General features: G+C 40.1%; 1 protein-coding gene across 1 annotated transcript in view; it reads left to right on the forward strand.

Moving 5' to 3' along the window:
• The window catches only part of abtb2b (ankyrin repeat and BTB (POZ) domain containing 2b), a 231,970-nt gene that overhangs the window by 206,340 nt on the left and 10,179 nt on the right, over positions 1-15,451 (forward strand). The window contains exons 10-16 of the mRNA XM_063061802.1: positions 4,095-4,230; positions 6,277-6,503; positions 7,965-8,143; positions 8,388-8,493; positions 9,305-9,407; positions 10,438-10,528; positions 11,207-11,275. Of these exons, the coding sequence (XP_062917872.1) occupies positions 4,095-4,230; positions 6,277-6,503; positions 7,965-8,143; positions 8,388-8,493; positions 9,305-9,407; positions 10,438-10,528; positions 11,207-11,275 (911 nt within the window). The remainder of the gene's footprint in view (positions 1-4,094; positions 4,231-6,276; positions 6,504-7,964; positions 8,144-8,387; positions 8,494-9,304; positions 9,408-10,437; positions 10,529-11,206; positions 11,276-15,451) is intronic.

Consider the following 15,451-nt stretch of genomic DNA (forward strand, 5'->3'; position numbering starts at 1 on the left):
AGCTTAAAGACAGAGAGGGAAGCTAATGACCCTGAGAGAAGAGGCTTCGTAGCAGTTCCTCAGTGTGATTCAGTATCTCAGTCTGCTGTTACAAATAGTTTAAATGGAATTATTTACAGACCACATTTTTGCCATTTGACCTTAATAGGACAAGAGCTTAACTTCAAACAATGCTGTTTTAATTCAGCAACAGTTTGAATAACTATAAATCTGCTACCCCTTTGGGAAGTGATTTATGATGTGATGTCATTTGCAAGTGACATCATTTCAATATGCTGCAGGCACAAAGGAAACACCCTCTCCTCAGAACACTTTGAACTTAAGTTTACTTGAGCATGTTTGTAACAGTGCATTTGTGAGAGTGTGGTAGAATTCTGAAATCTATGTAAACAGTTAATTTGATAGGTGGGAACGGTGGCAGGTTTACTGTTGCTCCTTAATAAAGTGGAATTATTTTGCTTTAAGGCAGAGCAATGCATTTGATTTAATGGGTTCCTTGTAAGGAGTATTTAATATCCAGCAGTGTAGTGATATACACTCACTGGTCACTTTATTAAGTACTTCCTGTAGCTAATAAAGTGGCCACTGAGTGTACAGTATGCTTGTGGCGTTCTGCTGCTTTACCCATCCGCTTCAAGCTTCGACGTGTGGTGTGCTCAGAGACTCTCTTCTGCACACCACTGCTAAAATGTGTGGTTGTTTGAATTACTATTGCCTTCTTGTCAGCTTGAACCTCTGACCTCTTTCATTAACAAGGCATTTTCACCCCACAAAAATGCTGCTCACTGTGTTTCTTTTGTCTGTTTTCTCACACTATTCTCCATAAGCTGTCAAGACTGTTGTGCGTGAAGACCCCAGATCAGCAGTTTTAGACATACTCAGACTATCCTGTCTGAGAACAACATTCCACAGTCAAGGTCACTTAGATCGCGTTTCTTTCCCATTCTGATGATTGGTTCTGAACAACAACTGAACCTTTTGACCACGTCGGCATGCTTTTGTGCATTGACTTACTGCCACATGATTGGCTGATTAGATGTTTGCATTAACAAGGTGTATTAATAAATGGCCACTGCGTGTAAAAGCTGAATTCAGCCCCTTCGTCCCCATTTGATATGATTGTGGCTGTTCCTTTCACCTCAGCACCTCTTTCATTAATCAAATCCCTTGATTATCCAAAAATCCAGCAGCCTGCTGGGTCTACTCTGCAGAAGTGCCTGGCAAAGATTTGCCACCTCAGGGATGAAGGAATTCCTTCTCATTCCTGTCCTGAACGGCCAAGTTCCTGTTTTGATTCTGAGGTTGTGATCCCTGGTTTTCAGTAGCACAAACATGGGAAACATCTTCTCTCGAGACATAGAAATTCGGTAAGTTTCACTGAGTTCACTTTCCGTTCCTCGAACCTCGAGGTGGTACGAGCCCAAGCTCCTTTTATCTCGCCTCGTTCTTGAACCCAGTAACCTGGCAATCAGAAGTAAAAAACATAACACTTAAAACAGTCAACAGAATATGTGGAAAGGCGGCATATGTAGAGAGAGAAACTGAGTTAATGTTCAGGCTGAAGACATTTTTCCAGACTTGGATATTGCTAGAACAAGCTGGAGAGTAGGAAAGGTATGAATAGGGGAAATGGTACATCCCTGATAGGGTGAAGCCAGAAATGAATCAATTCTCAAGTGTACTTCCACTATTGCAAGTATATCCTTTCCAAGGTTTAAAAAAAACAGGCCTGTACATAGCATTCCCGCTGAGCTCTTACTAGGGTTCTGTGGAATTAAACCACAATGTCTATCCTCTTAAACCCAAATCCCATTGCAGTGAAGTCTGACATTATATCTGACTTCCTAATTGCCTGTTGAACCTGAATATTAATCTCATGATTCTTGTACAAGGAAACCCAGGTCCCTCTCTCGCCATTTTAAAAAGTAATCTCCATCTTTCTGCATTTTTATCAAACTGGATGACTTGCACTTTTCAATATTAACTTAAATTTTTCATCTCCATGACCGTTCACTTAGCCTATTTGCCCCTAAATGTTTTTACCTACTAGTTTGCCTCTAGGCTTTGGATCATCTGCAAACAGTGAAAAGGAAGAAAGTTAAAGATAGATCAGGAGTCATTGTAACAATTAGGGGAACTTGCTGCAGATTCTGTGTGATGAGATTATGAATATCCTTAAATGTGTTTACTCATTACAACTCGAGACCCTGACTTTTAAACTTGTATTTATGACAACACTGAATAACGACTAACCTATTGTCACAAATCATGATAATGTTGCACAGATGTTCCTTGGAATTCAGTGACCTTGAATAATATATTCTGGTTTCTATTAGATAATAAGATGCAGACCATTAGTACATCAGTACCCAAACAAAGCTCTAACTTAGCCACATTGATGTTTAAAATTTCTTTGCAGATCTTTAGTGTTTTGAACTTTTATCTGATATGGATCATTTAAATAACAATCTCTGGGTCCCCTAATACATCAAAGCTGACAGCGATGTAGATTATTGAACATAGAAAGTATAAGCATCACTTCGTGTAAAAAAAATAGATCACATATTGTAACCTTTTCAAGAGCAAAGGAGCTAATTCATTCATGGCTGGCAGCTCCAGATAGCCTTAGCTTCAGCTGTCTAACCAAAGCATCAAGTTTTGCAATACTCAGTTGACTGTATTATGTGTGTATGTGCTTATGTATATAACACATCTAAAAGCAATTACAACAACATTTTTATTAGGGCTTCTTCAAATTGTATATTTCTTTAAAAGATTTTAAACATTTGTATTGGAAACTTCAAAAACCTGCTAATTTTATGGAAAAGTTATGATAATTGTACTTTATCTTTGTTCCTCTCACAGCCTTCAGGCTTTCAAAGTCTTGTAATTACTTCCTGATTTCCTGACTGGCTTCATCTCTGCTCCTTTCAATCCAATATTGCCAGCAATTGTGGGCTCTGACTCTGTTTGCCCTCATTTCACAGCAATAACCATTGACAATCTGTCAGGTTCGTATTGGTATAACGGGGAAGGAACTAATTGTTCAGCATAATAGCAGAGCTTGTACCTGTCATTGCCCGGTGTCTCTGTGTTCACACTTTTCATTATAGATCACAGGATGCGATCACAAAGAAAGTGATTCTCAGTTGATTGCTTGTATGCTTCCCAAGCTGAGTGCCATTATGGTACTCATTGTAACTAGAGTCCTTCTGTATGATTCTTTGTAGTTGTACAGGGTCAAGAATTATTACATTATTGTAGCTAAACAGCTCTAAACATTTTTCTGCTGACTGTGTAGAAATCATTCCTCAATTGAAATCTTTTTAGCAGAAATTAATGGAAGTTGGCCTGCCAGTCAGTTTGTAAATATTTCTGTTTCCATTTGTTCATGTGCTTACAATGAATGCTTCAATGTTGAATGCTGGAATAAGGAGGGAGTGCATCAAACAATCTATTTGACATCCCTCAGCTGCATAAAATTCACTGGATACTCATTTTCACCGTGTTGCTTAGGGGAAAACAAGTAGGTATTCTGGATAAAGAAACGTTTTTGACTTGTGCGGATAACCTATGTGACACTAATCTTTAAATTAGTGTACATGTTCTAAAGATATACGTGTTTTAAAGTTTATTTTTAAAATAGAATGCAGCTGTTCCCAAAGATGGTCACCATCCTTTTCTTAAGCGCAGCTGAACAAAAAGCAAAAAATGCAGCCTTTGCTGGCAACACCCACATCTCATAAAAATGATTTAGGCAGTCTTCTGAACTAGTGGGTAGCTCAGCCACACTGCCCTCTGGTCAACATAAGGTAAAATGAACAAGGATTAACACCAGCAATACCTGGAAGTGAGCGTCAGTAGCTGATAGAGATGGGAAGACCATTCCCCTCAGTGAATAATAGTAATGTCAATATCAGAAGATCACTTGAATCAGGCTCAACACAAAAAGACTCAGAAAACACAGCTTAATTTTCACCAGTTAGAATAAACCAATGTTCTACATATTTAGGTGTGAGATTAGTATTGGCACACAGCTGCGGTATCCTTCCTGTTTTCGAGTTACTTGAAAATCCCACATGGTTCTCTTCTAGGAAACTACGAGCTGGTTAGCTTGTTGCTGAGTAGGGGTGCAGACCCTTTACTGAATGTATTCGACACGAATGGGATGACATCGGTGCTGCACGAGAACATGAACTGCTTTAGCCACGCGGCGGCCCATGGACACAGGTAACCACAGTGCGACTGGTGAATGAATAAATCAGCATAGCTTGATGGATCATACAGTGGGAAATATAATGTTCTACATGTTAGATGTTTCTTTTCTCAACTACACCTTACAGGTGACAAAAAGGAGTCGAGCATTAATTAATGCACGAATAGCACAGTAGAGAAATCACACAAATAATTTAATAGGGTATGCAGTTCATTTGTACAGTTGTCAATTAATGCTGTGGTAGTTTCATTTTAATATCAGTAAGATCAATTCAGAAGACTTTAGATCGGAGTCCTGGTGCGGGGTTTTGACCTGAAATACCAACAATTCCTTTCCTTCCGCAGATGCTGCTCGACCTTCTGAGTTCCTCCAACAGACTGTTTGTTGCCCCAGATTCCAGTGTCTGAGAAATATTGTATCTCAGAAAACTTTATTTTCTTTGCTAGTGGAGTATGTGATGCAAAATAAGGAACTGGACCATCAAAAGCTTTAAGTTCCTCGGGGTCAATATCACAAATGACCTGACTTGGTCCAACCAAGCAGAGTCCACTGCCAGGAAGGCCCACCAGCGCCTTTACTTCCTGAGAAAGCTAAAGAAATTTGGCCTGTCCCCTAAAACACTCACTAATTTTTATAGATGCACCATAGAAAGCATTCTTCTAGGGTGTATCACAACCTGGTATGGAAGTTGTCCTGTCCAAGACCAGAAGAAGCTGCAGAAGATCGTGAACACGGCGCAGCACATCACACAAACCAATCTTCCGTCCTTGGACTCACTTTACACCGCACGCTATCGGAGCAGTGCTGCCAGGATAATCAAGGACACAAACATACTTTTGTCCCTCTTCCCTCCGGGAGAAGGCTCAGGAGCTTGAAGACTCGTACAGTCAGATTTGGGAACAGCTTTTTTCCAACTATGATAAGACTGCTGAACAGATCCTGACCCGGATCTGGACCGTACCCTCCAAATATCCGGACCTGCCTCTCGGTTTTTTTTTGCACTACCTTACTTTCCCTTTTCTATTTTCTATTTATGATTTATAATTTAAATTTTTAATATTTACTATCAATTTGTACTCCAGGGAGCACGAAGAACAGAATCAAATATCACAGTGATGATTGTACACTCTAGTATCAATTGTTTGGCGACAATAAAGTAAAGTAAATCCCATTTAAAGCAGTAGGTGGGAAGATGTGTGAGAAACAGGACAACACCATTACATGTTGCTCATTAACTTCAAGATGATTGGAAAATAAGGAAATCATGCTGTTAGTCAGTCAGTACCAGGAAAAGAAAAATAAAAGTGTTTTGGATTAAATCTTTCTGGTGGATCAGAGTAGAAATACTTATTTTAAAAAAACAACAGACCAGGAGCTGGAAATCTGAAGTAAAAACAAAAGATACTGCACACTCCCAGCAGGGGTTGATCGGCATCTGTGAAAAGGGGAAAGAGTTAACATGTCAGATCAAGACCCTTCATCAGACAGAGAAGAGAGAAAGCAGTTAGTTTAAGGTTGTCGAGCGGGAGGGGAAGCATGGAAAGGGAAAAGGGAATAACTCTGAAAAGGCTGACATGCTGATTCACTTTAAATAAAGGCATCTGTGTGTTGGAGAGCGAATATCTCTAGTATTTCCCTTGTCCATTCTGTCTTGCCGACTCTTGTGCAGCATAAAACTTTTCATATATCTCTCGATCTGAAGGGTTTGTGGCCTGAAATATGCCTGGCCCCATGCTGTTTCCAGCAGTTTCGATTTTTCTTTCACATGTTGATTTCGTGCAATTCCAGCATGTTTGTCTATTATCAGCGGGAATTGTTTGCATTGCAGATTTTATGTTCATGAAAACAATTGCGCAATGTATTGGATTTATAAATTTGTAGGACTAGTATCCAGTGAGAACCTACTTTTCTTATAAAGCACATTGGCTTTACTACTGGCAGGATCTCAACTAAATTTTGCTTTTTTTTTTGACTAATTCTTGGATTAAAAAGTCATTAAAAGAAATATCAGTTTTGCTTGCTTTAGTAACTCAGTCTTGCTGTTGTTTCTCATGGCCCAGGAATGTGCTGCGTAAGTTGCTTACACCACCCCAAGCTCCAAAGACTGATGTCCTATCACTGGAAGAAATTTTAGCGGAGGGAGTTGAGAGTGATATCTCAAAGACTGGAAGCATTAATGAGGGACAAGTGAAACTTTGCAAAGCCAGAATGAAATCTTTACAGGAAGCCATGTACTACAGTGCCGAACATGGCTATCTCGATGTTACCATGGAGCTGAGGAACCTTGGTAGGATATTGGATGCCTTTTTGACCTCTTGTTGTGAAAATATAGTTTTATCTGATTCTCAAGTAATTTCCAAACTGACTGTTCAATTCAAGAGAGTAAATCTCAAAATGCTCTCTCTCTCAAAGCTTAGCTTGTATCCGTTACTGTTTCTGTCTTCACACTTCCCTTTTTGGACCACTGGAGACAATCACCAAGTATGATCTCGGTGGTTTGTTTTTCCTCAGGGCCTGTTACAATACAGCTTCCAGACTAAATTGGAATTAGTGGCCTCAACTTGACCTGAAGATTGAATTTGATTCTTCCTAGTCTTTAGATTATGAGAACACTCAGTTCTCTTTTATTGTCATTTAGAAATGCATTCATACATTAAGAAATGATACAATGTTTCTCCAGAGTGATATCACAGAAAACAGGACAAACCAAAGACTAACACTGACAGAACCACATAATTTAACATATAGTTACAGCAGTGCAAAGCAATACCATAATTTGATGAAGAACAAACCATGAGCACGGTAAATAAAGTCTCAAAGGTTCCTGAGTCGATGAACTCCCGAGTCCCTGATAGCAGGCGGCAAAAGAGAGAAACTCCCTGCCATAAACCTCCAGGCACTGTCAACTTGCCGATGCCTTGGAAGCAGCCGACCACAGCCAACACTGAGTCCATCCGTCCGAAAACTTTGAGCTTCCAACCAGCCTCACCGATACAGCCTCCCGAACGCCATCCTCTGCCAAGCGCCTTCGACCTCGCCCTGGCTGCTGAAACAAGCAAAGCCGGGGATTTCGGGGCCTTCTGCTCCGGAGATTCCGGTTACCACACAGTAGCAGTGGCAGCGAAGCGGGCATTTCAGAAGTTTTCCAGATGTTCCTCTGTACTCTCACGTCCGTCTCCATCAAATCAGAATTGTGCACAGTCCCCTACTTGACAGATAACAGATATCACCGCCTGCACCTAAGGAAAACAAAATGCTTTTTGCAGCTAAGAAATAAAAAGATGAAATGGGGACGGGGAATGGGATAAACACTTAAAAAGAAAAATCACTGGAAGGCGATGAGGAGAGGCTGGGAAGTTCGGTTGCTCCTGTGTACAGATGGATGGACTAATTGGCATCCTTCCATTCCCTGCTCTTCTGGTGATTAGACAAGACATGAGGAAAACTCCCATTCTCATGGAATAATCTCCTGGGACATTGTTTCAATCCACCTTCACAGGTAAATAGTGCCTCATTTTAACAAAAAAAAACACAAAATCATCTATTCTCTGGAAGGCTGATGTCAACCTAGGTCACATGGTGAGGTCCCTGGAAATAGATCTGTGACATTAAATGTTTTAAATTCCTATCATTTTGAAATGGTTTGATCCTGTCATCTTGTACATTTAATTACAGTTAATCTTCAAACGTACAGAATATCAGTATTTTTAAGGATTAGATTTCATTTCTCATTCCGTTCTTTACCTAGGTGTCCCCTGGAAGCTACATATGTGGATAGAATCTCTGAGGACCTCATACCATCAGAGCAGATATCCTGTGATGCAGTATGTGTTACGGGAATTCATTACGATCAAAGAGGAGGACTACAATGAGGAGCTGATTCAAGAGGGACTTCCACTGATGTTTGACATTCTTAGGGTTAGCAAGGTAGAATGCATTTTTATTGCAATATTCCATTAAAAAATATAAGGCATCCAAGGATGCCATGAAGCAGTATACCCAGAACTCAGCTCATCACTAGTTAAACCTTTCCGGAGCAGAGAATATGTGGCAGTATTGATGGAAAAGGTATTTATTTCTGAAACTGGTATATTTAGCTTGGAACATGACAATGACAAAATTTGATCACTGTTTTCCCAAGCCCTTATTCTGTACTTCTTTGCCCCCACAGAATGATGCCGTTAATCAACAGATAGCTTCAATCTTTATTCACTGTTACGGCAATGGTCCTATTCCTGGTATACCCGAGATAAAGAGAAATCCACCTGCTCGTTTAGGTATGTCATTACTGCTCAGAATTTTGGGTGGCGGTGAATAGGGTTTTATGTTCTCCTGCTTCATAGCTCAATCTTTCACCCTTGCTTTCTGAGCAGATGAAGTCATCGGGATGAGAAATGGGTGAAGTGAAATCTACCTGACTAGAACAGTTTAAAATGAAGCCCATGATTGTCGACAGACAAACTGTTAACGATGACGTTGTCCCAACTTTGGCGCGTGTACAACTTCCAAATGTGATCCCTGCATGGTCATTGGAAATGAGATAAAGAGATGTTTTCCCAACTGTATTGAGGGTTGCTGTGATGAACAATGAATCCCCAGCTGGCCCCCTTGACCTCCTGATTTGAACCAGCAATGCATTACAACCTGAAACCGTAACATCTAAGAACTGGCATTATTTCTTTAAATGACATCCCAGCACTGCATCGATAAGGAATTCACAGAATAACCACAGACGTTTGAGACACTGGAACATATTATCTGATGCATCCTTAGGGAAATTTCCAGCTTTATCAGATCATTCTCATTGAGCAAAACCCTTTACTTCAGGATGGAATGCAGTTGAAATAAGTGGTTTATGAGAAAACATTCTTCCCATCCCTTTCACATTCCTCTTTACTACAATGGAATGTTGCCTAAAACCCACATCCCTCATAAGTTCCCACTAATTGATATTTAGTAATCAGTATTTCCTTTCGAGCACTTGCTTCCCATGATGTCCTCTACATGACATGCATTTGCCAGAATCAAATTTTATTGAACATTTTCTTTAATTGTCTGTTTGAACATAATTTCTTCATTGCTTTCCAGATCCTCGTTTTCTGAACAATAAGGACATGTCAGATTTAACATTCTTGGTAGAAGGAAAGCCATTTTATGCACATAAAGTTCTCCTAATTACTGCCTCAAACAGGTATGATAAAGCACCACAAATAGTTTTGTTTCTGTTTTTGACCTCGGCTGCTGCATCTCACCGCCAAACACTGGGAATGCTTAAACCATCAATGTGGGTCAATTAAATGTCGTCTTAAGGCTAAAGCAATAGATGCTGTTTATGTGGGTTTTAACAAGGCTTTTGACAAAGTTCTGGTTTGCAGGTTGGTCCAGAAAGTCAAGGCAGAAAGGATACAAACCTAAAGCTGGCTTGGTGATAGGAAGCAGGGAGTAGTGGTGGATGAGCATTTCTCTAACTGCTAGTCTGTAACAAGTAGTCTGCTATAAAGATCATTGCTGGGGCCGCCTTCTGTTTGTAATTTATATGACTTGGGTATGATTAGTAAGTTTTCAGACAATATGAAACTGATGGAGTGAAAGACAGCCAAAACGATGGTCTAAGCATACAGAAGGACATAGATCAGCTGTAAAGCTGAGTGGAATTTAATCCGTACAAGTGTGAGGTGATGCACTCTGGGAAGTCGAATTCTGGTAGTGCAGTACAGTCAGTCTGCATGGCTGACCAAAAGAGAACCTGTTCCTCTGCTGCATGCTTCATTGATTCGGTGCTCCCTTTTACAGAGCAGTTCAGATAAATGAACCTGTATTCTCTTGTGCAGCAACTTCAACCTAATTGTTAATGTAGAAATAAAATATCACAATGTTAACATTTGCAATTAACACTAGAATGGGAAAACTCTAATAGTCCAAAAATAAATTAAAATTTTCTTGGTACTATTTTAAGTTATAAGTGAGTAAGCAGCCATTAATATTGTGCATCAAAGCCTCTGTGGTACAGCATTCTGCAATGTAAACTCATCCCAGTAAGTTTCCGGTAGTGGGAAGGCTAAGGGTAGGCATAATGATGAGATTTCTGCTCAGAATGAGCTTCCAGCTGACGGCTGATGCATACTGCAATGAGAATGGAAGAAGGTATTTAAAATCATGGAAATAATGCAATTTCTATAAGACTATTAAACAAGAAATTCATCTCAATTCTTGCACTTTAGGTTTAAAATGCTGCTGACTAGTAAGACATCTCTGGAGAACCCACCTTGCAAGTGTATAGAGATCAGCGAAGTTAAATATCACATTTTCCAGGTACATGTCTTTTTACTGCAGCACTCTGGAATTATGCTGGTGGCAATGAACTTGTGCTATAAAATTGTCCCATTCATTTTATTCTCACCTTTAAATCTTTATTTCCCAGTTTACCCCGTCTATTTTTTCTTTGCCCTTCAACTTGTCCCTTGTTATGAGACTCTGAACTTCCGCTTCCAATCCTTTGCTTATGACTGTACTGGTCATCAGAGATTGCACAAGATTAGGGAAGTTGGACTAGAAAGTTTTGCCAACACTTCTCAAAAACAATAGGTCTCACAGCTTTTCAGAAAAATCAGGGCACAATTCAACAATTACTGAGTGAGCACATTTGGTTCCACTCCATAACCCAGTATGCTAACTCATGTTACCAGTGCCAAGAATGTTTATTGAAAGCTGGAAAGTCTTCAAGTTATAAGTCTGTATTCATGTTTCACTGTATGCAAAAGGTGAAATCTGCTGCTTTGTTCGCCACCATTACAAGTATTGTCTATTAACATTAACTATTTAACGACAACTAAACAATTACACAGAATTTATAATAATAAGCAATTCCTTCTGACGTGGATAGGGTTATATGGTGCTAAAGTGCCTGTAAAATGCATCTTTTTAAAAACATCAGAAAATGATTGTTTTGTTTCAAGCTGTTCTAATCTGAGCTGTCTCTTACCCCTCTAGCTGATGATGCAGTATTTATATTACGGTGATACTGATTCAATAACTTTACCCATTTCTGATGTGCTGGAGGTAAGGACACTTGGTATCTATAATGATTGTTAAATACTACAACTACTTCCATGTGGAATATTCCAAACTACTTCACAGCATAATCAAAAAACAGTTGTTGAGACATAATTTCTACAAGTATTATTACATAAGAACATAAGAAATAATAGCAGGAATAGGCCATCTGGTCCGTCGAGCCTGCTCGGCCATTCAGTAAGATCATGGCTGATCTGACCATGGACTCATCTCCACCTACCTGCCTTTTCCCCATAATCCTTAATTTCCCTACTAAGCAAAAATCTATCCAACCTTGTCTTAAATATATTTACTGAGGTAGCCTCCACTGCTTCATTGGGCAGAGAATTCCATAGATTCACCACTCTTTGGGAAAAGCAGTTCCTCCTCATGTCCATCCTAAATTTACCCCCCCCCCCATATCTTGAGGCTATTGCCTCTAGTTCTAGTCTCACCTACCAGTGGAAACAACTTTCCTGCCTCTACCTTATCAATCCCTTTCATAATTTTCTATGTTCCTATAAGATCTCCTCTCATCCTACTGAATTCTAGCAAGTACAGTCCGAGGCGACTCAATCCCTCCTCATAGTCTAACCCCCTCATCTCTGGAGTCAACCTGGTGAACCTCCTCTGCACCGCCTCCAAAGCCAGTATATCCTTCCTCAAGAAGGGAGACCAGAACTGCAAGAAAGAAGTTTGTTCAAAGATGTAGTCTTTAAGGTCTTAAAGCACAAAGGTGGGTGGGTAGGCAGTTGCATTTAGATGTCAGTGTCAGAGACCATGGCTGGGGCATGTGCAGGCGCACACGAGAAGAATACGCACAGCAGTTCACTCTGAGAAGTGAAGGAAATAATTTATAACTCTAGTTACAGAAGTGTGTCATTCTATACTTAATTACAAGAATAAGGACTGCATTCTTAAGGTAGTGGGAGCCAGTTCAGGGGGAGTAAGTCTTGAGATAATACTTGCATGATTTTCAGAAACCAAATCCTACATTTTGTATTTTGGGTACAACTGCCTTAAAACATGATTTTGAGTTTCCATGAGCAATACTCAAGAATTATGACATCATGGTATTGAAGTTAGAACTGAAATGCAGTGTAAATAACTTGAAGACGTATGATTCATTCAGGATGTGGGTTCTGTTCAGGCAGAATCAATTAGGAATCATTAGCCCTTTATGGTGCTGAGTCACTGAGGGCACGAGTCCCCAAATACAACGAGCAAATTTGTCAGCCTGTTTCTGCTTTGCATGATTTAATTACTTCATGATGAAATTGTGAATGTTGGTGGAAATCAGGCTTGGACGTAAGCATACTGTACCCCTTTCCCCGGTCGAAAAGCCTGCAGCATTTAGTGGTCTAAATAATAATGGTGGATAATGATAGCAGCAAAATCGTGAACTGCTAAACACAGCAGGAGAACAAAAGGAAGTACTTTCATACTCAATCTCTATCTTATTCTAATCTGAGTTGGTCCGGTCACTGATCCTGCTTTAAAGGGAAAGGCTTTGAATGTTTTAAAATAGCATTTGAGACTCCTCTGGTCTGAAATTCTTATGCACCATAACAGGCAGGAGAGTGAGATTTGGTGCAACTTGGGACAGACTGTTTAAATGTGTATGTAATGTGAGAAGTTAATAGGGAAGCATTGGAGTTGGGAACTCTAGAGTTAACAGAGGCAGAGCCAGTTACTGTTACGGAAACCTCTGGGAAGTTTTTGTGATGAAAAGCCCTGACAAAAGTAGATTATGGGTTGGTTCATAAATATTCATGGCTGTTATCAAGCAGAAAGAGCTCCTCTGCAGGCTTTTCCTATTCTCCCTTACTGCCCTCATAACTGAAACCTAGATAGTTTCAACAAGGTATACTGTTTGTCTTCCGGTTATGGACTTGGCAATGTGAAGTTTTTTTTAAGAAGCCCCAATGTTCTATAGAGAGAAAGCACCATGCAGATAAATCAGAACTCCTGAGTTAAAATGGCATTTCCTTGTGCATATTTCAGACACATTGGGTTCCTCTCTTTATTTAATTTCCCCTCCTGAACATTGGCATAAAGAGGGTACCGTTTCCTGAGCACTGGTCTTACTGCAATACTTCATTAGATTTTTTTTTTGCCAATAAGATAAAAGGCTGCCATGCTAATACTACCTTGGATGCTTTTACAACAGAAGTTTAGAGTTGCTAATGGCTTCAACCCTGGACTGATGAGCGTTATTACATAACCCAAAGAGTAAAAGTTGAGGTTTCACATGCTATCAGGTGCTGCAATAACTGTGAAGTAGATTTATTAACACTCCCTTAACCAAGCTGGACTCTAAATACAGTGGATTCTGGTCAATTGTGCCATCAGTGAACTGGGGTAGCCACTTACTTGGGGCAACTTTTGAACAAGAACCAATCAAGAAAATAGCCAGGATTCCTGTCATTTATTTGGGACACTACGCTGCCTAATTGCAACAGGAGACTGTTGCCGAATGGTTTCTAAATAGTGCCAGTTGCATATGCTTGTGTTAGGGTATTCATTCAGGTTGACAGACATCGAATCAAAAAGCAGTGATTTTTTTGACACTTCATGTAGGAATGCTATGAAGGCAGTCTGTTATCTGCACTCGGTGCCTGGGCTGATTTTGTTAATTCACAGTCACTCAAAAGAACATGATAGTGTACACTGGATTGAATTCTTCCATCAATAAATCTTAGGAACTAATACACAGTTTTATAGTACTGTAGTAGTATTGGTAATGTTCTAATTTGTTACTCAGTTAAGCAGTAGTGTGTCTTTTTTAAACTATTTCCATGAAACTTTGGCTAACAAGGTGCAGCCACTCAATTGAGCCAAAATGCACTGGTCCTAATTTGTCCCAATCGACTGGAATCCACTGTATTAGCAAGTGCAGTAAGAGTGGCAAGTTCAAGATAAATTATCATTCAACCATGCATGAATCTCACCAATTGAAACAGCTTTCCTCTGGGGCAAAGGTGTAAAACACATTAGCAACACTACACAGAACACTGCACGTAGCACAAATAGCACATATGGTTACGATTTCAGAAAAACATAGTCACAAAGAAAAAAAATAATATACTGTATACCAAGGCCCTGATTGCCCAGGTCCAGTTTGTTCTTGCACTGAGCAAACACTGAAGGGCAGTACTGATGGGAGGAGCCAGCCCCAAACCCAGTACAGATCCCAACATGCCCAGCAGAGGCCCCTGCTCTCTCCCACACCACCTCAGCTCTCCTCCCCTGGCATTTTCTAGTGCCCAATGACTTTTGGACAATTTGTAAAAAATCTGCAGTAGGTAGACTGACAGTATGTAGAGATATAAGAAAATGCAGAATGATACTGATCCTTTGTTGTTCCTGTCGAAGTGAGTATTTCAGCTCACTCGTTCAGCAGCTTTTCCATAGAGGGGGAAAACAAATGGGGATTAAAAGAAATTAGTGATTTGGATGAGAATGTAAGTGGTATGATTAGTAAATTATTGGATGGACGGCAGTATCATGGACAGTGAAGAAGGCTATCCAAGACGACAAGATTTTGTTCTACTCGGCTGGTGGGCAGAGGAGTGGCAGATGGAATTTAATTTAGAAAAATGTGAGGTGTTTCATTTGGTTAGACAAACCACATTAAGACGCGCATAGTAAATGGTAGGGCCCTGGGGAGCGTTGTAGAACAAAGTGCCCACACAGAGAGCTGAAGAAGGCATTTGGCGAACTTATCTTTGTCTGTCAGTCAGAATATTGAGGAGCACAGGGGAAAAGACATAGTCCATAGCCAAGGTCTTTTTACCAAGAGTAGGGGAGTTCAAACCAAAGGGACATAGGTTTAAAGTAAGAGGGATAAAGTTTTAAAAATTAGGCAACATTTTTACACAATGGGCGATCAGTATATTGAACAAGCTGCCAGAGGAAGAGGTAGAGACAGGTACAACTATGGCATTTTAAAGAGCATTTGGACAGTTACATGAATAGGAACGGTTGCCAACCTTTTTTTTTATGCCATGGACCCCTACCTATTAGCTGAGGGGTCTATGGACCTCAGATTGGGAATCTCTGGTGTGGAGGGATTTGGGCCAGTTAGTGAATTTGGTCGGCGCAGATGAGTTGGGCTGTAGGGCCTGTTTATATGCTGCATAACTCTATGATTTAATTTCATGGTGCTGATCCTCACGCAGT

The sequence above is a fragment of the Mobula hypostoma genome, chromosome 11 (genome assembly GCF_963921235.1).
Source record: "Mobula hypostoma chromosome 11, sMobHyp1.1, whole genome shotgun sequence".
In the NCBI taxonomy this organism is placed as follows: Eukaryota; Metazoa; Chordata; class Chondrichthyes; order Myliobatiformes; family Myliobatidae; genus Mobula; species Mobula hypostoma.